The 27,977-nt window shown below is 39.7% G+C and overlaps 1 protein-coding gene across 3 annotated transcripts in view; it reads left to right on the top strand.

Annotated features, from left to right (window-relative positions):
* Window positions 1–1,962: 1,962 nt before the first annotated feature.
* Window positions 1,963–27,977, top strand: part of MEMO1 (mediator of cell motility 1) — a 114,158-nt gene continuing 88,143 nt past the window's right edge. Inside the window, exons 1-2 of one of the 3 annotated variants that reach the window (XM_025260846.2) lie at window positions 1,963–2,019; window positions 2,720–2,797. In XM_025260846.2, the coding sequence (XP_025116631.1) occupies window positions 2,737–2,797 (61 nt within the window). In that variant the 5' untranslated portion in view covers window positions 1,963–2,019; window positions 2,720–2,736. Of the gene's footprint in view, window positions 2,020–2,265; window positions 2,798–27,977 lie in introns of those variants that run through there. The other 2 variants (XM_044925795.1, XM_025260847.2) reach the window with 2 other exon arrangements.

The raw sequence follows: 27,977 nt of genomic DNA, 5'->3' as shown, positions 1-27,977 counted from the left end.
ATATGGATCTTCCTAAATTTAGGGGTTGTGGATAAGTGAGTAGTTTCAGCATCTCTTTAAAGAGTTTATCCTTGAATAAAGTAGCCAGAATAAGATGGACAAGAGGAGTAATGATGGGATATATTAAGAGCATTCTAGAGATAATAGAAGATCCTCTAACCTTTGACTTCACTTGGCATTGTGATCTTTGCTGAGTTTGATCAGTAAGAAAAATCCTTTGAGGAAAAAAGCCTCCAACTGAGAATTTTAATAGGGAGGATGCTTAATTTTAGATTAGATTACTAGTTTGGAATGAGACCTAGGATTGTTGCTAGGAGCAGAGGATAATGAGAAAACAAACATTTACAAAGAACAGTTTATAAGTTGTTTTCAGGTGCCTTACTTGGTGATTCTCACAGCAAGCCAGTGAGTTAAATATGACTGCTGTTTGCATTTCACAGATGCGATATCTGAGGGTTGAAAAGGTTAAATTACTAGATATCCATAACCACACGGCTGATGAGTAACAGAGCAATCAATGTTCTTACACCATATAAACCATATCAACTATTTCCTTTTCTTGAAATTTACAATGAAGTATTTATAATTTCATCAGTTATCACTGAGTTTTGTCGCTTCAGAAAGAGTACCAGGGAATCGGCTTCAGCCCTCCTTTTTCTGTTATCCCTAGATTGGCTACTTGGTACGTGTACCCCCACTCTCCAATATTTGGGCAGGTTAGTGGTGAAGTGAGAGGGTTAAAAATTGAATACAGATCTATATAGAATGGAGGTTTTTTCTTTTTCTTTTTTTTGCAGCTTAAAAAGAGTGTATAAAAAGGTGTGAAAGTCAGAAATGTTCCAATAATTGACCAGGACTGGGATCTCAAACAAGATCCATGGACCTTAAAGTTGAAAATGTGAGAATACAAAGTGTAGTACCTGAAGAAAAGAAAAAAAATTCTATGACTATGACACTAGGGAAACTTGAAAATTAAGCACAGTCGTTTGCTTTGGCCTCTACCACGGATCTGTTTAGTGTGAATTTCAGATATAACAATGTTATAGTTTTAATTCCAAGTCTTTCATTGAAGGCATGCCATTTGCTCTTACTCTCTTCCTAGTTTTGGAATGGTCTACTCCATAACATTTTCTTGGAGGTCCAAGATATTCTACTTTACTGTGATTATTATATAATTTTAATGTAATTCTTTGTTTCTGACACTTGCGGTGGGATTTAAAAGATAACTGAAGGTTGGAAATAATGTTTGGGGGGTTAGTTGCTAAGTCGTGTCTGGCTCTTGCAACCCCATGGACTGTAGCCTGCCAGGCTCCTCTGTCCATGGGATTCTCCAGAAAAGATTACTTGAGTGGGTTGCCATTTCCTTTTAACAGGGGAGCCTCCCAACCCAGGAATCGAACCCATGTCATTTTGTACTGCAGGTAAAGGCTTTACCAACTGAGCTATAGGGAAGCCAGTCTACTAGGCTTTCGTAATACCTCTAGTATTGTTATGACCATTTTATAGATGAGAATAACTGAGGCTAGGTATGTCACACTGTCGCCCAGGTACAGAGTTAAGATATGCACTTACATAAACATAAATCGAAACAAGACAACTTTACAGTATACAGCCACGATTAGGTGGTAAGGGTGGCCCTGTGAAGCAAAAACAGCATTTGCCGCACCACAGGCACACCTGCTTCTACAAATGAACTTTCCAACGTGGCGACAGACTTGCGTGCCTAGGAGTGAGACCTTGGGGGTAAGCACCCACTAAGGGTTCCTGCGTGTGGTGGGGAAGACAGGGGACCTTCCACGTGGAAAGCTGCACGGAAGAGCCCTCGGTGCTCTAGGTTTAAGGAAGTTGGTTGGGGGAGGGGGCTTGCCCTGCGGCTGCGTCCTGCTCCCCGCGCCCTCCCCCTCCCCTCCTCTGCTGCCGCTAAACCCCGGAGAGCGGAGCGTGCACGGTGAGATTCCTCGGCGGGCCTGGCAGCGGCTGCTGGGCATGCTCAGTGGGCAGGACCCGTTAGAGTGGCGAGTAAGGAAGCGTTGGCTCTTCTCGAGGCTGCCTTCCCCGGTTCAGGCCCCGGCCCTGGGCTTTTGTGTGCGCAGAGCCGCAGCCGCCGCTGCTTCCTCGCGGGGCCGCCCGACCCCAGATGCCGTCTGGCCTGTCCGGTGTCCGCCGTTAACCTCGCCGCGCAGCCGGAGGAGGGGCGGGGCGGGGCCGGCGGGCCAGCAGCCGGGCGGGCAGGAGGGCTCGGCCGGGGGTGGGGGTGGGGGTGGGTGCGGGGAGTCCCGCTGGGGGTGGGGGGAGGGGGCGGGCGTGGAGTCACGGGGGTGGGGTCACTGGCGGTGGCTCCGGGAGGCCGACCGGGAAGGGAGGGGGCCGTGGGGGCGGCTCGGAGGTACCAGCCCCGGCTGGGGAGCAGCGGCGACTCCGGGGGCCGGGGCCACGGCTTTCCGAGCTTCGGTGTGAGGCCGCCGCGGGCCCCGTCTTCCGGCGGCCGCCCGAGTTTGTGGTGATTGTTGCCGCCGCCGCCACCGCCCCGGCTGCCATCTCCTCCTCCTCCTCCTCCCGGGCCGCCGCCTCCTCCTCTTCCTCCTCCTCCTGGGCCGGGCCGATCCCCTCCCCGCTGCCGCCTCCTCCTGGGCTGGGCCCGCGGTGTCTCGTCCCCTCGCGGAGCCGCTCCTGCCGCCGCTGCCGCCGCCGCCTCCTCATTCATCCTCGTGCACCATAGGCGGCACAGGCACCAAGATGTCCAACCGAGTGGTCTGCCGGGAAGCCAGTCACGCCGGGAGCTGGTACACAGCCTCAGGTAGGGCCCCAGGCCGGCCGGCCCGCCCGCCGCTGCCGCCGCCTGGCCCGGCGCCCGGCCGGCCGAGGTCGGAGGCCCGGCCCCGCGCGGCGGCGGGAGGGACGAGGGCGCGGACGGCCGCCGGCCGCGGGCCGCGTGGGGAGGGAGCGGGCCGGAGGCCGGCCTCGCCGCCTCCCCCACCCGGGCGGCATCGTGCCGGGCAGCCCGGGGCCGGCCACCCTCACGCTCTGCCCCGAGTTGGGTGAGAGAGAGAGTTGCCTCCTCGGCAGCCTTCGCCCTCCCTCGGGACCCGGCTTGGGCAAAGAATGTGCTACCCGACCGAGCCTCCTCGTCGCCTCCTCCAGCTCCCGGGAAGCGGGTGGCCGGCCGCAGCCACCCCGGGGAGGACTGTTCACCCGGCGCCCGAGTCCCGCTTCCTCCGCGCGACCCTCCGGCCGCGGGAGGGATGCGCCTTCCTCCTCTCCCCTTTCCTCCCCTCCCGTCTCCTCTCCTCTCCTGCCCGAACGGCGCCCGCGGGACCCGGGGAGTTCTCAGCCTCCCGGGTGCACCCGGGCTCTGCTCGCCCGCCTCCTGCCAGGCAGCCTTCGCCCTCTCCACCCCCCGCCCCCCCGACAGTTGAGAACGGGAGGCCACATTCCCCCTCACCTCTTCAGGTGCTCTGCTGTCTTGAGAGGAGTGAAGGGTGGTACTTTTTCACTTGTCAGACCGGAGGCAAGGTCTGGGCTTGGGAGATCTGGGAGAGGAGGCCCTTTTCTGGGATTCGCAGCTCAGCCCGTTGCGGGTAGGGTAGGAGTACTGTTAAGCAGGGGCTTGGGGTGGCCTCCCAGCTCTTTTGTCAGTGTTTTCATTGTTACTGTCATTCACGAAAGGGGCAGCTGGAGATGGCATCAGTACTTTTCCTGAGCGGCCTCTCAAACCTCAACACCGAGTAGGTGCTGGAAATAATGAACGCGGTGGGTCAGGTTTTGAGTGAATATAATCTTCTGTTGACACTGTCCAAAAACATTTTAGAGCTCTTTATGTAAGAGAGTGTAGGGACTTTCCCTTTAATAAAGCTCTGGTTGGAACGACGTTTGGGGGATTACTTTCTGAAGTCACATTTCTGTTAAGTGACAAAGTTCCACTGTGATTCCTGAATTTTCAGTCATTTGGTATTGGCTTATCAATAACTAGACCCAACTCTTTAATGTGAGTCAGATCATGTTTTCCTTTGCAAATGGATGGGTTGGACAGTGACATGGTTTGTGAGAAGACAAAGCTTTGCAAGATAATTCATTTCTGTGAGGTTGCTAAGCTCTCTCATTAAATGCATGCACTTTACTGACTCACTGAAGATTTCCTGTGTTAAGAAGACACAAAGGATTTGCAGGCCTAACAGGTAGCTATAGTTTTGCATTAAGCAGATGACTTTTCATGGTTACAGTGGCTTCCCTCATGGTCCCAAAGTACTTCATAAATATTTCATCAGGTCTCACAACCTAGAATGTTAGCTCAGCTTTTCTTGTTCAGTTTATGCAGATGTGCCCAAGATTCTGTACAGACCAGGGGCAGAACAGGAATGGGAGACACTGGTTCCTGGGTTTGTCTTCCAGTCAGTGCCCTATTACTATTAAATTTATCAATGAATAATAGTCTTTTCAGGGTTGTAAGTCACTAGCCACCTTTTCTTCAGTGTGTTCTGAAGCGTTACAGAGTCTCAGTTTTCACTTTCATGACCATCTTTTGGTTAATTTGTCTTCTATACCTTTCCAAAGTGTTTTAAACTTCTTTTGTAGTTTGCATTGAACTGTGGGCAAATGATTCCGGAGCAATTTTTATAGGTTCTTGAACATTCTTTTCATAGTAAAATGAGGCATAGTTCACACTTCAGACTTGAAAAGACTTCTTCAGTAATCTTCTCAATGTTAAGAATTCTTTAGCTCAAGACATTATGTTTTTAAAACTATCAATAGTGAACTAAAATGGACAACTTAAAAATTTTTTTAAACTATATTCTTATTTCTCTAAATTCTGAATGAAGTCAATGTCAGTTTGGTAATGTGAGTTGTCATGGAGAAGTTTATTGTTAAAAAAAAATTCAGACCGTGTGTGGCTTGTGTGTGTGTGTGTGACTTAAGTAATAATTAAGGGTGAATTTAAAGCAATTTAGTTTTAAAAGCTGATTTCATGTTTTAAAAATGAGTAAAAAGATATGTAAGTAAATTTTGATTTAATCTAGTGACCCCTAGACCCCAGTGTACCTAGATTGGTAACATTGACCATTGGAAAAATTTTACTTGTGTTATTGTTGTTCCCTTAAACTAACTCTAAAAACATATAATAGGAGACATATGCTGTTGGATTGTCATTCTGTAGTTCCTACAGCATTTAAATGATTGTCTGTAGAATTGAAGTGTTCAATTACTGATAAAAGAGAGAAATAAAATATGCTTCATTTATATAGCTAGTTCAGAAAAAAAAAAGTGTATGCATACATATATGTTTTATAACACACATCTTCATCTAGCTGTATGCTAGATCCATTGATAGAAGTATCAAGTATTCCCTGCCTTCCAGGAAGATAATTTGAAGTAAGTAGTAATTCAGGACAGCAAGTAAATATCAGATAAATTGAAGCAGTGCTTCTAGGTGCTAGGAGGAGGGTGGAATCAAAAGATTTGAATTATTCTTCGAAGGAAGGGTATTTGGGTAGCTTTGGAAAGGGGAAAGTACATTGGGGAACACCACAAAGATACGGAGGCGGGTGAGTATAAGTAGGTCAGTTTAATAAGAATGGAAGGTTCTCAAAAGGGTGTGGTTCAAGGACCTGGTTGAAGCTAGGGTGTAGATGCCTTCGCATTCATAGGGATTTGACTTATACAGTGGGCAGTCAGGACCAGTGCAGAAGTTTCTCAGTGGGGCACTGATACACAAGAAACATTTTAGGAAAATTAATCTCTCAGGACGGTTAATCCTCACTTCTTTACGGGTGCACAGCAGGGATCAGCAAACTCACATTGCCTGCAGTCCAAAGCCAGCCTGACCTTTTTTTTCTTTTTTGTAAAGTCCACTAGTGAAGTATAGTTTTTCATTTTTAAAGGGTTTAAAACACAAAACCAAGCCACTGTATGTGGCTTGTAAAGCCTAAAGTTTTTACTATTTATTGGCCTACAGAAAAAAATCGTTGACACATAGTGTACGTTAGTGGTTCCCAATGTGACTTCTAGATCAGCAGCATGATGACTGTACTCTGGATGTGTTGTATCTTTCATTTCATTGTTTCAGGCTCTCATCTTCTATCTGGACAGTTATAACTCTCTCCTGACTGCCGTTCTTTCTGCCAGCTTGATTCCTCTTAAGTCTATGCTCTGCATTGCTCCCTGGATAATCTCTCTGACCACATAATTTCTTTGCATAAACCTCACTGGCCCATCTTGCCTATTGGATAAGTCCTTTCATGACTTGGCATCTTTATATCTCTTGCCACTTCCCCCAGTCCCATCCTAGTTCTCCCTTTTACTACTCTTAAGCAATGTCTAACAGCTGTTCATTGTTTCTTTAAATACACTATGCTGTTTCTTATCACTGTGTTTTTATTCAAGCTGTTTCCTCTGTTGGAATGCACTTCGCCAGGATAACGTCTAATGTTTTAAGGATTCAGGTGTTAACACCTCCTAGAAGCCTACCCTGATGCCTTTCGTCCCACTGTCTGTTGTTGATGTTCCTTTGTGTTCCCATAATACCCTGTGTGTATCTCTATACACTTACCTTGTTACCTATGTGTGTGGTCTTTTGTAAGATTATGAACTAGAAGCCAGGGATCATTTGCTACTAATTATTTTTATACCTGAAGTTCTCAACGCTGGTTTTGTATAACTTAGTAGATATGCAATAAGTATCTGAACAAGTGAACGTTAAAGTACTTGGCATATAGGAGATTCGGACAAAGATACTGATGTCTGAATCCATAAGAGCATTGAGCGTCATATAGAACCACTGCTAGTTAAGTCTTTGAGCATGGTGTAGGTGAAGAATCTTGGTAGAAAAGGATTAGAAATCTTGATTCACTAGTTGGGGGGACGGTATTTAATATAAGATTTTTAAAGAAATATGACATACATAGAGAAAAGTGTACAGCTAGTTGAAGTTTCACAAAATAGGGATATTATTGTAAGTAGCAGCCAGCTCAGCAAATGTCAGTACTGGAATTCTCAACTTCACTGTATTCCTTGTATTCTAACACCATAGTTAAGTTTTGTCTGTTTTTGAACTCTGTATAAAAGGAATCATGTAGTATATCTTGTTAGAGCTTCTTTTGCTCAACATTATGTTTGAGATTAATTCATGTTTTACTGTGGTTTGTTTATTATTCTATTCTATTCTAATGTTTGGGGGGTTAGTCGCTAAGTTGTGTCCGACTCTTGCAACCCCCTGGACTGTAGCCTGCCAGGCTCCTCTGTCCATGGGATTCTCCAGGCAAGATTACTGGAGTGGGTTGCCATTTCCTTCTCCAGGGGATCTTCCCAACCCAGAAATCGAACCCGGGTCTCCTGCACTGCAGGCAAAGTCTTTACCGACTGAACTATAAGCTGAGCACCGAAGAATTGATGCTTTTGAACTGTGGTGTTGGAGAAGACTCCTGAGAGTCCCTTGGACTGCAAGGAGGTCTAACCAGTCTATTCTAAAGGTGATCAGTCCTGGGTGTTCATTGGAAGGACTGATGCTAAAGCTGAAACTCCAATACTTTGGCCACCTCATGCGAAGAGTTGACTCATTGGAAAAGACTCTGATGCTGGGAGGGATTGGGAGCAGGAGGAGAAGGGGATGGCAGAGGATGAGATGGCTGGATGGCGTCACCGATTCGATGGACATGAGTTTGGGTAGACTCTGGGTGTTGGTGATGGACAGGGAGGCCTGGCGTGCTGCGATTCATGGGGTCACAAAGAGTCGGACACGACTGAGCGACTGAACTAAACTGATTCTATTCTATGAGTAAACCACAATTTTTCCATTCTACTGTTGATGGAAATTTACATTATTTACAGTTTTGCCGCTTTGAAAATTTTTGTACTCTTATTTCCTGATGAACACATATGTGCATTTTTGTTGGGTATGTACCTTAAGTGGAATTATTAGGTCATAGTTATGGCTATGATATATTCATTTTTAGTAGATTTTGCTGAAGTTCTGCCAAGTGGTTTCATAAACTTATACTCCTTCCAGCAGTGTGTGAGAGAGTTCCAGTTGTTCCACATCTTTGCCAACACTTGGTATTGTCAGTCTTTTTATTTTTGGTTATTTCTGGGAGGGTGTGTAGTGACATTGATTGTAGTTTTTATTTTCCTGATGACTGTTGAAATTGAGCATCTTTTTTTATTAGCCATTTGAGCTTCTGCTTTTGTGAAATGTCTGTTAAGTCTTTTGCCTTTTTTCTACTAGAGTATTTACTTTTTCCATATTGATGTAGTTCTTTATGTATTTTGGTCTGCTCTGTAGCTTTTTCAGGATCTTGGTGTCTTGGTGACTCAAAAGTTCTTCATTTTAAAGAAGTCTGGTTAACAATTGGTTAGTGTTCTTTTGTTTCCATTTATGAAATCTCTACCTACCTTAGTGTCATGAAATTAACTTTCCTATGTTTTCTTTTAAAAGCTTTCTTTTCACCTTTCATAGTAGGATCAGTAATTCATTTGCTTGATAGCTGTATCTGTATGGTTTTGGTAGGTTACATAGATTTATTTTGAAATGTACATATAGAAAAATTATAAATGAGTGTGCAAAATGGGTGGTACACTTTGATGAATATCCAGAAATATAATGTACTCTGTAACTATCCCCAGCTCAAGAAATAGAACATTTTCAACATTTCTGAGGGATGTATTACATTTTAATGTTTTCTGAAATTGGTATATTTTATATCTTAAGTGTGTATATAATGTGGGAGTATTTCCCCCCCTGGAAATTGGTTGTTATCGCTTATAATCACTCGTGTCATAGAAGTAAGGAAATATATCAGAGTCTAATGATTTCATAAAGCATTCTTGAAATGTTTGTTTGATATATCTTAATAGCAGTTTGCTTTTTTAAGTTGTTCTAATTCTTTCTGTCATATTTCATGAATATATTTAATAGAATTATATCGGTTCTATCGTTGGAAAACCACAACCTTTTTTTATTGCTTGTATCTTGAGTTCTAGAGTGTCAAAATATATCTTGGTGTGTGAGAAACACACATTCTTTGAAGAGAAAATACTATATAGTATTTAGTTTTGAAACGAACTTTTTAAGATTAGTGATCTGGTTTTTCTGTATGATGGTCTTTCTTTGTGCTTCGTCTTGTTGTTTTATCTTGGAGAAAGACGAGAAAGCACACATTCCTTAGGTAGACTGCTGAGATCATTGCTTAATTGCCTCCCTCTCACTTTCTCTCTTGTCCTTTCACGTGCGGTTTCCAAGTCAGAAGTCTCCCCCACCTCCGTAGTGTAGTTTATGTTATCTACTTTTGGGGTTTTGTCCATTTTGAAGAAAATCAAGACACCAAACAAAGATGTCATTTGTTAAGTGTGTTCTGTCGTTGCATTTACATATATGTGTATATAACCTCTAATCTTCAAAAGGCTGCTACAGGTTTGGTATTATCTGCATTTATGGATGTGGAAACCATGACTCAGAGAGTTTGAGAAACTTGTTTAAGTTGTTTAAGGTATAGTAAGTAAGTGGAAGAGCCAGTCTGACTCCGAAACTAGGGGCGAGGAAGTATGCTTTCCCAAACACTGAGATTTTCTGTTCCAGTCAGGTTTTTTCCATACTACAATATTTGTATTTAACTGGCACTTATGTTTCATTTATGGTTTGTAAAGCATTGTGTCATTCATTTTTTATTTTCACAATAATTTTATGATTAGGTGTAGGACAGGTAGGCTGGGCAGGTCTTTAATCCACCCCCACTTTGCTATTTTATTCATGAGAAACTAAGACTTGAAGGAGACTAAATTGCCTGAGTCATCTACTGTTAAGTGGTAGAGCTAGAATTTGAACCTAGGACTTCTAGCTGAAGCCTAGTGTTCTTTTTAATTATAGTAATGCCAGAGTAGGTAAGAAGTTGAGCTATTTGGAATCAGTAAGCACCTCTATAATTGTCAGGTAAATATATTATAAAATAATAAAACGTGATTAAAAACATTTATGAAATATTGAGTATTATTGATATGGTATAAAAACTGATGAAAGAATTGGTAGAATTTAATTAATCAAGGATTAATCAAATCTAGCTTTGAATTTGGGCCTAACAAAACTTGACACTTCTGTAGAGGCTTCATTTAACATATTCGTTAGTATTGGACAGACTCAGTTCTGTCTGAAAGGTACTACTCTAGGGACAGGTGCATAGAAGATGAAACAGACAGAATCGCTATAGAGTTTATATTCTAGTTGGAGACAGGCTATAAATAAGGTAAGTAAAACATAAAGTACGTTAGATAGAGGAAAGTGCTTTGGAGAGTTACAAAGCAAATAAAGCAGAGCTTATGCATGAGGAATGTTAAGGAATGGGAGGAATTTTAAATGGCAAGGAAAGAGTTGACTTCACTGGACCTACATTTGAGTGAAGAAGTAGGTGAAAGAACAAGCCTTGCATTCTATATAATTTCAGGTGAGGGGTACAGCAAGTTCAAAGGTACTGTGGCTAGAGCAGGCCTGGAGTATTTGAGAAATGCAAGAAGGTCATTGCAACTAGAATGAAGTGACATGAGGTGGTTTGATATGAAGTTAAGAGGAAAATAAAATAGCTGGGGCAGAGGCACAAAGGCGTTGTGGTCAGACGACATTAGGTCTGGAAGGCAGTGTGAGGACTTGAGTGAGATGGCCATTGGAAAGTTCTGAGCAGTTGGTGACAGGATCTAATTTAGACTTACTCGAACAGCTTGACTGCTGTGTTAAGAGTAGACTCGAGTTGGGGCATGGTGAAAGCAGTGGCAAGGGCTGCACCAACAGTTAAGAGGAAAGGAGCACTCCATCTTACAGATGGTGATGGATTGACTAATAGCTGTGAAGGTGAATAAGAAGTGGTTGATTATTGGATATATTTTGATGGTAGAGTCAAAAGCATTTGCTGAAATACTCAAAGTTAGATATGAGAGGCAGAGAAGAGTCATGGATAGCTCTAAGTTTTACCCCTGAGATTGCAATAATGGAGTTGCTGTTATCCGAGATAAGGAAGAGAAACAGGTTTGGAGGGGGAAGGTTAGAAGCTTAATTTTGGTCTATTAAGTTTGAGATGTTTGCTTTATAGTTAAGTGAATATGTGAGTCTGGAGTTTAGGGGAGATGCCTAGGGTGGAGACATAAGGTTGGGAATTATCATCATGTTGGGTGGCTTAGCAGTAAAGAATTCGCCTACTAATGCAGGAGATGGCGGAAACATGGGTTCAGTCCCTGGGTTGAGAAGATCCAGTGGAGGAGGAAATGGCAACCCACTCTAGTATTCTTGCCTGGAAAGTTTCATAGACAGAGGAGTTTGGCCGGCTACAGTCCATGGGGTTGCAAAGAGTTGAGCACGACTGAGCATGTGAGCATGCATGCAGATAATATATTTGAAGCCAAGTGTCTGGATGAGATCACTGTAGGAATCAAAGTGGCCAGAAAAAAAGAAGTTTGTGAGTGAGCCTTAGAACACTTCGCACTTAAAGAGTTTGGGGAGGTGAGGGTTATCGTGTAAGTAAGATAGATGAAGCTTCTGGTGAGGAGAAGATGTCCTGGAAGCCAAGTAGGGAAAGTACTTTAAGGCATCTCAACACAATTTATATAGTTTTTTTCTTAGATAAGCACATTTAATCTGGTTTAAGCGACTCTGGTCTTAGCCATCTCTTACCCTGCTCCCAGAGCTTCCTAACTGGTTGCCTAGTTCCCATTCTATTCTTTACACAACAGCCTGAGAGATCTTTTTAAAATGTAAGTAAGATAATATTCTTTTCTAAAAATCCTATCATATTAATATTTAAAATCATACTTAAAAATCCTTGCCAAGGCTTAGAAGGTTTTATATGCTTTGACCTCTGCTCAGCTTTCTCATTTTATCTCATATTGCTTGTTGTTTACCTTATGCTATTCCAGCCATTCAGGCCCCCTTCTTGTTTCCCAAATATGTCAAGCTTATACCTGCCTTAGGACTTTTGCATATACTTTATGATGTCTTCATGTATGGATATGAAAGCTGGACAGTAAAAAAGGCTGAGCCCCGAAGAATTGATGCCTTCAAACTGTGGTGCTGGAGAAGATTCTTGAGAGTCCCTTGGACTGCAAGGAGATCAAATCAGTCATCCCTAAAGGAAATCATCCCTGATTATTCATTAGAAGGACTGATGCTGAAGCTGAAACTCCAATACTCTGGCCACCTGATGTGAAGAGCTGACTCATTGGAAAAGACCCTGATGCTGGGAAAGATTGAGGGCAGGAAGAGAAGGGGACGACCGAGGATGAGATGGTTGGTTGGCATCACCGACTCCATGAACATGAGTTTGAGCAAACTCCGGGAAATAGTGAGGGACAGGGAAACCTGGCAAGCAGCAGTCCATGGGGTTGCAAAGAGTCGGACACAACTGAGCTACTGAACAGCAAAGTTGTTAACTAACAAAGTAGTTAACAACAAAGTATTAACTAATCCTGGCTTGGTAGTCAAGGAAAGGGTGTTATTTATTGACTCTCGTATTAGTCACAGTTAGGAGGAGACTTAGGGGGAGACATTGAAAATGAATGGAATAGGTTTTCCCAAAGTGTTCTGAGAAACAATAGTCCTTGGAGATGCCTTTGCAGAAAGGGTTTATGATCAGATAAGTTTAGGAAATAATGCATCTGTTTTTCTCCCTTGGGCTCAGACATCTAACAATGGACTTGTTTTATGGCTCATTACATGGTCTGTCTTGGTGAGTGTTCTGTGTTTGTTTGAAAATAATGTATGTTTTCTGTAGATGTGGGGTAGAATGCGCTCTAAATATTAATTAGGTTAGGTTGGGTTGTTGTATTTAAATCTTCTAACATTCCTATTGATTTTCCTTTTTTGTCTGTCCATTCCTGAGAGGAATATTAAAATTCCAACTGTAATTCTGGATTTGTCTATTTTTTTTTTTTTTTTTAGTTTTGTTGATTTGTTGTTTCAAGTTTTTTGAATCTCTGTTTTCTGATACACCTGTTAGGAGTTATACTTTCTTGGTGAATTGAGCATCACAGTATATGTTCCTTTCTGTCTGGTAATATTCCTTACTTTGAGTTGTTCCTTGTTTTGTATTAATGAAGCCAATCCAGCTTCCTTGTGATTAATATTTACATGGTATATGCTTTTCCATGTGTGTCAAGGGTCACCAAGACCACCTTCAGGTTTGATGATTCGTTAGAAGGATCAAAATTGTTATACTTACAGATGGGGTTTATTACAGAGAAAGAATACGGATTAAAATGAGGAAGTGTACATATAGTGGAGTCCAGGAGGAACCAGGTGTGAGTGTCCAGTTGTCCTCTCAGTGATGCGTGACAGTAAGCATGAAATATTGCCAATCAGGGAAGCTCAGCCGGGCCTTGGTACCCAGGTTTTTATTGAGGGTCAGTCTGTAGGCATGGGGCACTTTTGTGATTAGCTACTCAGTCTCCAGCCTCCTGTCTCCTGCAGAGGTCATATGATACAGTGTGGCCCAGGTTAGCAGGAGAACAAAAATAGGAGGTCACAGTAAGTCACATTGTTGGCATAAACTATCTGGCAAGGCCCCAGGTATATAAAGACACTTAAAAATATTGTGGTAGAATATATGTAACAAAATTTACTATTTTACCAATTTCTAAGTGTATACTTTTCTGACATCAGTACATTTGTGTTATTTACAACCATCTCCAGCATCCATTTCTAGAATGTTTTCATCTTTCCCAGCTGGAGGTTTGTACTCATTAAGCAGTTAACTCCCTGTTGACTCCTTCCTTCAGCCTTGGCAACCAGTCTTTTTTCTTTATCTATGATTTTGCCTATCCTTGGTGCATTTAATTAAGTGAATTCATACAATATTTGTCGTTTTATGCCTGATTTATTTAACTTGGCATGTTTTCAGAGTTCATTTATGTTGTAGCATGTTAGCAGAATTCTTTTTAAAGCTGAGTACTACCCATTATATGATATACCATAGTTTACTTGTTCATTTATCTGTTGACAGACATTTCCGTTATTTCTACCAGTTGACTTTTCTGAGTGACACTGTTGTGAATGTTGGTGTACCAGTATCTGCTTGAGTCTTGCTTTTAGTTATTTTTTTATCTATCTAGAAGTAGAATTGCTGGGTAATATAGTTCAATACCTGGATCAGGAAGATCCCCTGGAGAAGGAAATGGCAACCCACTCCAGGACTCATGGAAAATCCCATGGACAGAGGAGCCTGGTAGGCTACAGTCCATAGGGTCACAAAGAGTCAGACATGACTGGGCGACTTTATAGTAATGCTGTGTTTTAACTTTTTGAGAAAACACCAAGCTGATTTCCACAGCAGTTGCACCATTTTACATTTCTTTCAGCAGTGTGTGGGGTTTCCATTTTTTTTCACAACCTTGACAACACTTGTTAGTTTCCCTTTTTTTTTTTTGATAATAGCCATCCTGAAGACTGAGTTTGTATCATTATGATTTTGATTTGTATTTTTCTAATGACTAATTATGTTAAACACCTTTTCATGTGCTTATTGGCCATCTGTAATCATTTTTGGAGAAGTATCTTTTCAGGTCCTTTGCCCATTTTTGAATTGGGTTGTTTGCTTTTGTTGTTGTTGATCTGTAAGAGTTTGTAATATCTGTAATATTCTGGAAAGAAATCCTTTATCAGATATATGATTTGCTAGGATTTTCTCCCATCCTACAGATTGTCTTTTTACTTTCTTGATAATATTCTTTCACGTACAGTTTTTAATTTTGCAAAATTTAGTATTGTCTTTTTTTTTTCTTTTTACTCATGCTTTGGTATTATATCTAGAAAACCATTGGCAAATCCAAGGTTATGAAGATTTGCCTTTGTATTCTGAGAGTTTTAGTTTTAACATTTAGGTTATTGATCCATTTTGATACAAGTTTATAAATGGAGTGGGTTAAGATCAACTTCATTCTTTTGCTTGTGGATAGTCTAGCTGTCTCAACACCGTTTGTTGAAGAGATTATTCTTTATCCATTGAAAATTCAAATCAATAGTTCATAGATTTTTGGGTTTATTTCTGGATTCTTAGTTCTGTTCCATTGGTCTTTCTGTCTGTCCTATGTCACTACCATAATCTTCTATTTTATTTATTTGTGTTTTTTTTTTTTGACTGCCTCACGACTTGCAGGATCTTAGTTTTCCAACCAGGGATCGAACCTGCACCCTTGGCAATGAAAGTGTGGGTTTCTAACCATTGGACCACCAGGGAATATGCACAACCATACTGTTTTGATTTCTGTAGCTTTTTTTTTTTTTTTTGGTCATTATTTGGCTGCAGAGGGTCTTAGTTCTGGCACGTGTAATCTAATTTTCTGACCAGGGATTGAACCTAGGCCCCCTACATTGGGAGCACAGAATCTTAGCTGCTGGACCACCAGGGAAGTCCCTGATTTCTATAGCTTTTTTTTACTCTGTTTTTGAAAGGTAGTTTGGTAGGTATTGAATTCAGTAAATATGTTGACATCACTTCTTTTGGCATTTTATAAATGTTCTGTTGTATTTTGGCTTGCACAGATTCTGAGAATTCTGTGATTTTAAAATATTTGTTCCTCTGAATTCAGGGTGTCTTTTTTTCATCTGGTTACTTTAAGATTTTAAAAAGTTATTACCATTTTCCTGCTAGTCTATTATCATGTGCCTTTGAATAATTTTCTTTGAATTTAGTCCTGTTTCGGATTTGTCAGGTTTCTCAAGATGTGTGGGCTGTCGTTTGCAGCAAATTTGGAAAAACAGTCATCATTATCATCTCAGATGTTTTTCTTTTTCACTTCCTTTGTTTTCTAGATTCCAAACAAAAGTATGTTAGATAGCTTAATATTGAACCACAGTTCACTGAGAATTCTTTTTTTTCCTCTCTGCTTACTTTGGATAATTTCTTTTGCTTTATCTTCCAAGTTCACTGATTCTTTTTTTCTTGTGCAGTGTCTAATTTTGCTTTTAATTCTATCAGTGACATCTTTGAAGTATAAAAGAATTAAAAATAACTGCTGATTTCATGGTTTCACCTGAATATTTCTTTCTTTTATTTCTCTTTCTTTCTTCCTTTCTTTTCCACACTGTGCAACTTGTGGAATCTCAGTTCCCTGACCAGGGGTTGAAGTGGAACCATGGCAGTGAAAAGTCCTGAATCCTAACCACTAGATCACCAGGGAACTCCCAGTATTTTCTTAATAATTACTTTAGTCATTACTATTTCTTTTAGGTGATGGATTAATTTATAGGTTTAAAAAAATTTCCTTTTCATTCGAGAAATCAGATACTTATTCTTCTGGCATAAGTATTTATTGATAGTTGCTAGTGATACTGTTTTGCTTCAGAGAGGGGAAAAAAAGGTTAAACTTTTTTGTTTTCTGAGCAACCTAGAAATTGAAAAGGCCTTTGAATTATGGTTTAATACTGGCTTTAGGATTATGTTCTTTAAATTAGACTATAAATTAAAAGTTTTAAAATACATTTTGTATGTTTTAAAGATTAAAGATAATTCATTGAGAAGTCTCATTCTGGTACCTTTTTGTGTATCCCATATTCCGCTTCCCTTTATCGGATTCTTGAGTTCCCAGTGTTCATGCATATACAAGCAAGTATGGACATGCCATCATTTTCTCCCCCTTTTCAGCAAATGGAAGCTTAAGTGTAAAATGCCAGTCTCTTAGGTTTTGTCTTTGCCTTTGCCTTTTTGTACTTACACTTTTAATAATTGAAGATCTTTTTAGTGGCCCAGACAGTAAAGAATCTGCCTGCAATGCTGGAGATCCAGGTTCTATCCTTGGGTTGGGAAGATTCCTCTGGAGAAGGAAATGGCAACCCACTCCAGTATCCTTGCCTGAAAAATTCCCTGGACAGGAACTTCCTTGGTGGTTCAGTGGCTAAGATTCTGTGCTCCCAATGCAGGGGCTCCAGGTTTGACCCCTGGTCAGGGAACTAGATCTCACATGCCACAACTAGGACCCAGTGCAGCCAAATAAATAAATAAAAATATTTAAAAGAAAATCCCATGGACTGAGGAGCCTGGTGAGCTACAGTCCATGAGCTCACAAAGAGTTGGACATGACTGAGTGGCTAACACTTTCAACACTTTCATATTACAACAGATATTTTTTCAAAATTATTGATAACCTCACAGAACTTGTTTGTGGATTATGTCTGTTAATACCTATCATATTAGAGATTGAAACTGAGGAACTTCAGAAATATTTACATTTAATTCATTTAAAATAACAACAATAAGCCCATTCCATGTTAACATAAGTAGCATTTTTAAGAAAATTTTATTGGAGCATAGTTGGTTTACAGTGTTGTGTTAGTTTCAGGTGTAAGGAGATTGACATTTATTAACATTTTTGCAAATATATTTAATGTCTAGCTTAATAGAAAACAGCTGGATTCTCATATCTGTTACTGCATTCTCTAATGTTATTTTACTTGAAGCATATGAGGAAATTCTGGTCTCATACAGATATGTAGTTAGAAAAGAACAGAGTATTTTAATAGACTGTTCAGATAATTGTAGCTATTCTTTGATGCTGTACAAAAACTCAAGTGGTAGTTTATTATTTTTTAAACTTTTACAGACATATAGTTGACATACAATAAGTTACACTTTTTTTTAACATACCTGTGAAACTGTCAACAAAATCAAAACGGTGTGCTCCTTGATGGTGAACTCCAGTTTCAGAAATATTTTATTGCAGTGTGAAATTTGAAATCATGGCAGTGAAATGAAGTTTTCAAGATCAGTTGGTCTGTCCTCCACTTTGAATGTTTCCATCCACGCAGGATTTTTTTAACCCCTTGCACTAATCATTCGGAAAATATTTGTTCCTTGGGTTATGCAGATCTGACGAGTGTTTACACATTTTATTATTCATTGTTAAAGAATCACATTTGTTAATTTCACATACTCTTCAGAAAAGTGATAAAGTAGGAAGCTTTTAAATCTACAGTGGCAGAAGCAAGTTTGCAAAATTCTGCTTTTCTCAAAGGTTGGATTTTGTAGTTAGCAATAGATATTGACAGTTGTTTTCCTTGATGTTATTTCTTGGAAATATCTGCTAAATACCCAAGATTAAGTAACCATTTGTCTATGAATCGTTCTTTCAAGAAATATAATTTTCTATAAAAACATGGCTTGCAGTGCAGTTGTGTAAGTGCCCTGGGACAACCATTCAACACAGAATATTAAAAAAGTATGTAGTCAAGGCTAGATATTTTATAAAATGTGTATATTTATAGCTACAGTTTGATCAAAGGTATTTTTGAATGCAATTTTTTTTGAATAGTGGTTAGTGTGGGGTGGTGAAGAATGTAATGACTACTAGTATAGTGTGGTGCTAATGCTAAGATGCCTACCGATGCTTTTGAACCATCAGGCAATGCCAGTGAGTGAATCCCAGTGAGTGCCAGTACAGTGAAACAAGCAAATAATGTTTTTAGTATTTTGAAAATGGTTTTGACTTGATGGACCTTTTGAAAGGGCCTTGGACTTTGAGAACCTTATGATTAAACCTCCCAACACACACACACACACACACACACACACACACACACACACACCCCCTATGCCATATTGTATACTCCTTCTGCTAGTCACACACATACACACACACCCTATGCCATATTGTATACTCCTTCTCCTAGTCACACACATACACACACACACCCCCTATGCCATATTGTATACTCCTTCTACTAGTCACACACACACACACACACACCCTATGCCATATTGTATACTCCTTCTCCTAGTCACACACATACACACACACACACCCACCCACCCTATGCCATATTGTATACTCCTTCTACTAGTCACACACACACACACACACACACACACCCACCCTATGCCATATTGTATACTCCTTCTCCTAGTCACACACATACACACACACACACCCTATGCCATATTGTATACTCCTTCTACTAGTCACACACATACACACCCCAGCATACCCTATGCCATATTGTATACTCCTTCTACTAGTCACACACATACACACCCCAGCACACCCTATGCCATATTACATACTCCTTCTACTAATTATAATGGCTCAAGGAAAATGGGGAGATGTAATTTATAACTCACATGTGATTTTGATAAACTTCCTCACTTGTGTTTTTCAAAGTGTGGTGAGGGATTACCATAAAACTTTTGAGTTAGACTTGCTGATATGTGGGACCCAGATGTTTGCTTTTTTTTCTTCCTGGATGTCTGCATTTTTACCACACACCAGAGTTGGTTCTAATACAAGAAAACTGGGTTGCTCAAAGTAGAGGATGGCATCAACATTATTAGTTTTGTGTTTACTGCTCAGAGTGGAAGATGACATCACCACTACCATGTTTGTATTTCTAGCACCCAGAGAAGAGTCTGGCACAGGGCAGGAACTCACTAAATGCTTTATGAGTGAGTGGATGACTAATCTGACTAGATTATTATGCTATTTGTCTGACACCAGCTTGCTAAATATTAATATATGATGACAGAGTTAGCCTTAAATTATGTCTTTCATTATATTTTGTAGTGTGCTTAGTTTACAAGTATTTAGAACTTAAAAATATTTAAGTCAGCTAATATGGCTGTACTGCTTAATGATTGCTGCTTTGGTGATTTCCTCTTGTTTTTAAGCTTCTGATTTTAGATAACCTACATGATTTGGCTTATGCCTGCCTATCCTCCCTTGTCTTTTGTCATTCTCTCCTTTGTTCCCTATATTTTAGGATTCATGAAACTGATCCCTTTTCCTCCTGGTTCCTGACCTCAGGGCCATTGTGCTTGTTGTTCGTTCTTCCTGGAAGTCTCTTCCTCCAGCTCTTTTCTTGCTTCTTTCTTGTTATTCTTCAGGTTGCAATTCAATTGTCACATGCTTGGGGTGCCTTTCCTATCATTTTTACTTATTCTTCCTTTACTGCGCATACGGTGGCAATGAAATAGTCTATTTCTTTCATAGCATTCATCACAGTTTGAAGTTACTTTATTTGTTTACTTGTTTACTGTTTGCTTCCCTTCTCTAGAATATATACTCCATGAGAACATAGACCCACCTGTCTTGTTTATTGTTGTCTTCACATACTAGTACCAGAAATAGTATTGGCATACAATAGACATTTTATAAGATTCATCAAACAAATAGGTGAATGAATGAATGAAAAGAATATATGGAAGAAAAGTATCTGATCATACAAGAAATGACTTTAATTTTTTATTAATAAATTAAGGACTTTATGTGAATAACTTTGTTCTACTAGTTTTTAAGTTAAATATCACAGATTACAGTTTCTGGTTTATAAAATTGCCTCTGGATTAGACATTTCTCTTTATAAATAAATGTGATTTAAACAGTTGTTAAAACTAATATAAGAGGGAACAACAGTGTTTTCTGATTTAAAATAAGTAGGTAAATAAAATAAAGCCTTTGTTCTTTATAACCATCCAATAAGTCATTTTAGATAATGTGGTGACCCAAGGACGAAAGAGCAGATAAAACCAAGGAGGGTCTTGGAATGCAGGAACGAAAAACCAGACCCTTATCATCCTTCCCTCCTCCATGTTGTAACTATTAATGGAACAGTATAACCCATCTCCCCTCCTCCCCCATAGGGAGAAGGTATTTGCCCTACTCTTCCTCTTACCCAGTATACATGCCTCATCCAATCAGCAAATGACCTGTAAGACCCCTATCCCACTCCTTACACCCAGGGTATAAAAATGAATCAAGAACCCCTGTTCACTGTCTTACCGTGGCTGGCCTGCTGTGCTGGCAATGACTCTCCCCTACCCACTCTAATAAACTTTGTTCTTCTTTCATTCTGCCTTGTGTCTGGAAATTCTTTTCCAACCCGTACTAGACCGTGACAGATAAATTACGACTTTCAGCATTGTAGCTTTTTTTTTAGGGATTTGGAAATAGAAAAGTATATGACATAGCTCCTTTTCTTCCTCCGTCTTTATTGAATCATAATTGACGTACAACATTGTGTAAGTTTAAGATGTACAGCATGATGGTTCGATGCTCTTCTATGTCGTGAAATAATTTCCACAGAAGGGTAACACTCTGTCATCTCACATAATTACCATATCCTTTTTTGGTAAGAACATTTAAGATCTACTCTTGCAGCAATTTTCAAGTATACAGTATAGTATTGTTAGCTATAATTGTGTATTAGATCCCCATAACTTATTTATAACCGATGGTCATTTTGACAGATGTGAGGTGATACCTCATTGTGGTTTTGATTTGCATTTCTCTGAGAATTAGCAGTGTTGAGCATCTTTTCATGTGCCTCTTGGCAATTTGTGTATCTTCATTAGAGAAATGTCTATTTAGGTCATCTGCCCATTTCTTGACTTTTTTTTTTTTTTTTTGATATTGAGTTATATGAGCTGTTTGAATATTTTGGACATAAGCCCTTGTTGGGCCCTTCATTTCCAAATACTTTTTCTCATTTCATAGGTTGTCTTGATGTTTTGTTGATGTTTCCTTTGCTGTGCAAAAGCTTTTAAGTTTGATGAAGTTTTATTTGTTTATTTTTGCTTTCATTTCTTTTGCCTTGAGAGACTGATCTAATAAAGGATTGCTGTGATTTATGTCCGAGAATGTTTTGCCTGTGATGTCTTCTAAGAGTTTTATGGTGTTAACTGTAATTCAAAAAGATACACGCACCTGGTGTTTATAGCAGTGCTAGTTATGGTGATTAAGATGGGAAACAATCCACATGTCTGCATGCAAAATGGAATATTACTCAGCCATAAAAAAGAATGAAATAGTACTATTTGAAGCAACATTGTTGAACCTAGAAAATGTTATTCTAAGTGAAGTAAGTTGTACAGAAAAAGACAAATTTATATGACATCACTTATATGTGAAACCTAAAACAAATACAAATGAACCTATATACAAAGCAGATATAGACATAGGAAACAGACTCACAGACATAGAAAACAAACTTACTGTTACCAAAAGAGAAGGGAGCAGAGAGTGATAAATTAGGAGTATGGAATTAACAGATACAAATGACTATAGGTAAAATAGAGAAGCAATTTATTGTAAAACACAGGGAACAATATTCAATATCTTGTAGTAATCCATAATGGAAAATAATCTGAAAAAAAAACCCAAATCACTTTGCTATATACCTGAAACTAACACAATATTGTAAATCATCTGTACTTCAATTCTAAATAAATAAACTGCAAGAGGTAGAAGGCAAGGAGCTGACTGTTCAGTGATCTCCATCTCTGCTTTGTGTAGAATTCTTTGTCTCCTGAGGCTACTTTACCAGCTGTTGGCCAGCCTATAAATGGACTCTTCTTGGCTCTAGACCCCCATTCCTGTTGTAGTCGGTTGTGGCCAGATTGGAAAGGTTACTTGGCATTATGCTATTTGTAACCATACTTGTTACTGTTTGTCTCTGCATTTGACTATGCTATGCTAAGTCACTTCAGTCCTGTCCGACTCTGTGCGACCCCATAGGCGGCAGCCCACCAGGCTCCCCCGTCCCTGGGATTCTCCAGGCAAGAACACTGGAGTGGGTTGCCATTTCCTTCTCCAGTGCACGAAAGTGAAAAGTGAAAGTGAAGTCGCTCAGTCGTGTCCGACTCTTAGCGACCCCACGGATTGCAGCCTAACAGGCTCCTCTGTCCATGGGATTTTCCAAGCAAGAGTACTGGAGTGGGGTGCCATTGCCTTCTCCGGCATTTGACTATAGTGAAGAGGTAATAAAGAAGTGAGTGGAGGTGAAATAGTAGAGGTGAAATGCCTGGGGATTAGAAGAGGCCTTTCTGTAGAGTTGGAAGTAAGTTGAAATGTTGAATGTTGTGAAGTTCCTGAGGAGAGAGATTTCTAGTTAGACTATATATGGCTGAAATACAGGAAAGAGGGTTGGAGAGGGAGACTAGAACTACATCATGGAGAGTCTTAGAGGGCTGGTAAAATGGTTTGGGTTTTATCCTAATTATAATGTGAATCCATGTAAAGGCAGATAGAACTAAAAAAATTTTGATCAAGCATTAAAATGTTTATACTAAAAAAATATTTAATGAAGAGCCATGATTTAAAAATTCTAAAAAGTCCTTAAAATATTTCAAAGTTTCACTGGTAATTGATATTAACATTGGAACTTTAATCTCAATATAGTATAATCACCAGCTTTCAATTTTCTTTAAATTTTAAAGTGCTGTTTTTAAGTAATTGGAGCTTCTCTGTTGTCTCAGGTGGTAAAGAATCTGCTTGTAAATGCATTAGACCTGGGTTCGATCCCTGGGTTGCAAAGACCCCCTGGAGAAGGGAATGGCTACCCACTCCAGGACTCTTGCCTGGAGAATTCCATGGACAAAGGAACCTGGCAGGCTTCAGTCCATGGGGTCGTAAAAAGACACAAGTGAGCAATTAACACTTTAAATAACCGAGCTAAGGTATTTTGTGTTATGGACTTAGATACAGTCTGTCTACCAGTTTGCCCATCATCTAGTATAGTAATAAACAGTTGGGTTCTATATACCAGTTAATAAGGAAGTGTTTACAAAATACATGGTAGCTTTACACTAAGAATTTTGGGGAATAGAAAATAAGTGCAAATGAACCCTCACTGAAGTTCAAATGAGCCAGCCTCTAATAACAGTAGGGCTTCTGGACTTGGCTTAATGACTGTTAATCAACATTTATTGAGTCCTTACTATATGTCAGGCATTTGCACTTGCACTTTTAATATGACAGGCACATGAAGAAGCTGAATGTTAGGTTGTTTGAGATTATGAAGTTTGTGATTGTGTTCTGACCCATTGGCTCCACAGTTGGAGCTCTTACCAACAGTTCCATATTGCTTCCCATACAAGGTTTTTTATAAATGAATATTCTGGATTATTAAACATATATTCATTTGAATATAAAATATTAGGAAGTAATTAACTTTTAAAACAAGTTTTATTTTGTGGAGTTTCAGAGTGTAATATCAATAAAGGTAAAAATAATCATTAAAAACATCCAAATGTGTAAAGTGTTAGCCATGCATGGTGCATAAATTGTACAGTGACCATGGGTAGTTCAGTTCAGTTGCTCAGTCGTGTCCGACTCTTTGCGACCCCATGAATCGCAGCACGCCAGGCCTCCCTGTCCATCAACAACTCCCGGAGTTCACTGAGACTCATGTCCATCGAGTCAGTGATGTCATCCAGCCATCTCATCCTCTGTCGTCCCCTTCTCCTCCTGCCCCCAATCCCTCCCAGCATCAGAGTCTTTTCCAATGAGTCAACTTTTTGCATGAGGTGGCCAAAGTACTGGAGTTTCAGCTGTAGCATCATTCCTTCCAAAGAAATCCCAGGGCTGATCTCCTTCAGAATGGACTGGTTGGATCTCCTTGCAGTCCAAGGGACTCTCAAGAGTCTTCTCCAACACCACAGTTCAAAGGCATCAATTCTTCGGCACTCAGCCTTCTTCACAGTCCAACTCTCACATCCATACATGACCACAGGAAAAACCATAGCCTTGACTAGACGAACCTTTGTTGGCAAAGTAATGTCTCTGCTTTTGAATATGCTGTCTAGGTTGGTCATAACTTTCCTTCCAAGGAGTAAGCGTCTTTTCATTTCATGGCTGCAGTCACCATCTGCAGTAATTTTGGAGCCCAGAAAAATAAAGTCTGACTTTGTTTCCACTGTCTCCCCATCTATTTCCCATGAAGTGATGGGACCGGATGCCATGATCTTCGTTTTCTGAATGTTGAGCTTTAAGCCAACTTTTTCACTCTCCACTTTCACTTTCGTCAAGAGGCTTTTGAGTTCCTCTTCACTTTCTGCCATAAGGGTGGAGTCATCTGCATATCTGAGGTGATTGATATTTCTCCCGGCAATCTTGATTCCAGCTTTTGTTTCTTCCAGTCCAGCATTTCTAATGATGTACTCTGCGTATAAGTTAAATAAACAGGGTGACAGTATACAGCCTTGACGTACTCCTTTTCCTATTTGGAACCAGTCTGTTGTTCCATGTCCAGTTCTAACTGTTGCTGCCTGACCTGCATACAAATTTCTCAAGAGGCAGATCAGGTGGTCTGGTATTCCCATCTCTTGAAGAATTTTCCACAGTTTATTGTGATCCACACAGTCAAAGGCTTTGGCATAGTCAATAAAGCAGAAATAGATGTTTTTCTGGAACTCTCTTGCTTTTTCCATGATCCAGCGGATGTTGGCAATTTGATCTCTGGTTCCTCTGCCTTTTCTAAAACCAGCTTGAACATCAGGAAGTTCACGGTTCACATATTGCTGAAGCCTGGCTTGGAGAATTTTGAGCATTACTTTACTAGCGTGTGAGATGAGTGCAATTGTGCAGTAGTTTGAGCATTCTTTGGCATTGTCTTTCTTTGGGATTGGAATGAAAACTCAGTGGTAAATAATTTGCCTGCCAAGGTAGAAGATGCAGGAGACACGTGTTTGATCCTTGGGTAGAGAAGATCCCCTGGAAAAGGAAAGGGCTACCCACTCCAGTATTCTTGTCTGGAAAATTCCATGGACAGAGGAGCCTGGCAGGCTGCAGTTCATGGTGTCACAGAGTTGGACACAACTGAGCACCTACACGTTTCGATATGTAGCTCTTATTATTAAAACATATCTTTAAGCAGGAGAACTTTCAGTAGCTACCCATTTTCTATCTGGATAACAAGCTAACTCCTTAATGTAGGACTTAAGGGGTCACCCGTTCTAGCTTTCCCCTTGTCAACTGTGCAGGCTTTTGTTTGAAGCAGCTGGACTTGTCATTTCCACTTCTGTGATTTTCTTCATAGCTTCCTTCTGTTTGGAAATAGCCTGCTGTCTTCTCCTGTGGTTCTACGTTAACACTTAAGTCCATTTTCTTTCCAGCATTTTTTCTTCTTCAGAACTTTTTAATCCCTACCCAGGCATTGTGTATATCCTACCTTGTTTGGTTTAGCTGTTTCCCCAACTAGATAAGCCGTTTGATGGAAGTGGCTGTGACTGATACCGTTATGTAGTTAGTGTTTTATACACATAAGAAGCTCAATAATTGTTTGCTACTGAAAAAGAGGATAACAAGTTATACATGGCAGTATTAGTAATGCTTTTTAATAAACATTTTCATTTTGTTTATCTTATCTCATTAGATAGCTTATAATCTGAAAATTTATATTCTTTTGGAGGATTTTGGTGTTTAATTTCACCAAGAAATGAAAGGTTGAAACTCGGAAAGAAAAACCAAATGTATTTTGTGTTGGTGTGTATAAATAGCAAGAATGTGATTATAGTAATTAATATTGTGAGTAGTTAGAATTGGATATTCCCTTGACATTTGATGTATTTAGTTATTGATATTTCAAAGCAGTTTTCTTGAATAACTTATATTGGTTTTAAAAATATAGTCTTTATAGCTTTGACTTATACGTTCTAAATTTGGAATTTAGAACATGAGGGAAACTTTTGACTTCATTAGTGTTTTTCTACTTTGAACTCTCTATTTAAAATTTTTAAACAGAATTTGCTTCCTCAGTTGCCACTTTATCTTTCTCCTATAAAGTGTTCAGTTGAGGAGCACTAATTTTAGGAGAAATATTTGTTAAAAGTAGTTGAAATTAGCTACAGTATAGTCTAGATGGAGGGAGTTCCCCGACAGTCCAGTGGTTGGAACTCTGCACTTTTCACTGCCGTGGTGTCGGATTCAATTCTTGGTCAGGGAACTAAGATGTATGATGCAGCCAAAAAAAAAAAAAAAAAAAGTCCAGAGGGAAGTTAAACTTAACCCTCTTTTCATTTTATGGGCCACTTAAAGAGAAAGTGGTTTGCATGTATAATCCAACTTTTTGGACACTGTGGGTTGTTTTCTTCAGTTGTGTTTTCATAATCTTAGTATGTGGATATATATGTTTAGTAAGTTTTAGAAATGTGACCACTAATGCTAGGTTGTTACGGTGTATATTTTTTACATTATTTTCAGCATTTTTTATTTCTACCATATTTAAACATGTTTTGGAGTCTAGACTCCTTTCTCAGCTCACCATTGCAGTGTACTTGCTTCCTTTCCTTCTCCAGAGACAGTTTGTTTCTAGGCAAAACTGCTTTGTTTTTTTAGCACGCAGCCCACATAGAGGGTGGGGAAGAAATGGAACTAGGACACTACTGCCCTTTTCTGGATAACCACTGAAGGATGTGTAAGCTAAGTGTTCTTTAAATATGGGTGGCATCTCCTCCATAGGTTTAGGTGTTTAGGCTTTCGCTTAACTGGCCTCAGTAAGACCCTATCGTATATGCATTGCCTGCTGACTCTTCTCTCTGTCACACAGATCTGGAGTTGAGGATTTTCCTCAAATCCCAACTTTATCTGGTTAAAGGAGTGTTGTCCCAGGAGAATGCATAATTTAGGAGTCATTAAACTCACCAAATGTGCTGGTGTTTATTTTTATTTTTTACATTAGTTTTACTTTCCTACTGCTGACTGTCTAAATGGGCGAAACTTTATTAAAAAAAAATTTTTTTTCTATTATGTTCCTGTTCTGGTTTAAGAAAACTCAGTGTACCTCTTAGAACTTTTAAGATTTCACTATCTATTTCTGTTACTCATGATCATTGTTTTGTTTTTCTTGGTGACATGTGGTTCTGAACACAAGATTGAGTTAACTTAGATTTTGGTATTCTACATCTGTCCATAAATTTTTTATCAGTTTATTGGTATTTTGTACTTTGAAATGCTGAATTTATAGAGATGTTGAAGCCATGAGAAAACAAATGTATTCATATGTTTTAATTTTTACTTAGAAGCCAATTTGAGTCATTAAAAAGGTGCATAACGGATATGTAAGTATCCTTTACATAAATCATCTTGTTAGGTATATGTAATTTTTTTAAACAGTTATGTCTTGAATAAGAAAACAAAGTATAGTTTTCCAACCAATATCATGTTAATTGAAGCTAATTTTCACATATTTAAATTGTTAACTGCAAATGATGTGATATACTGACCTTGCTTCTTTGTTGAGTATCAGGCAAAAA

This window comes from Bubalus bubalis, chromosome 12 (assembly GCF_019923935.1).
Source record: "Bubalus bubalis isolate 160015118507 breed Murrah chromosome 12, NDDB_SH_1, whole genome shotgun sequence".
Taxonomy (NCBI): domain Eukaryota; kingdom Metazoa; phylum Chordata; class Mammalia; order Artiodactyla; family Bovidae; genus Bubalus; species Bubalus bubalis.
This window is presented reverse-complemented; position numbering and strand designations above follow the sequence as displayed.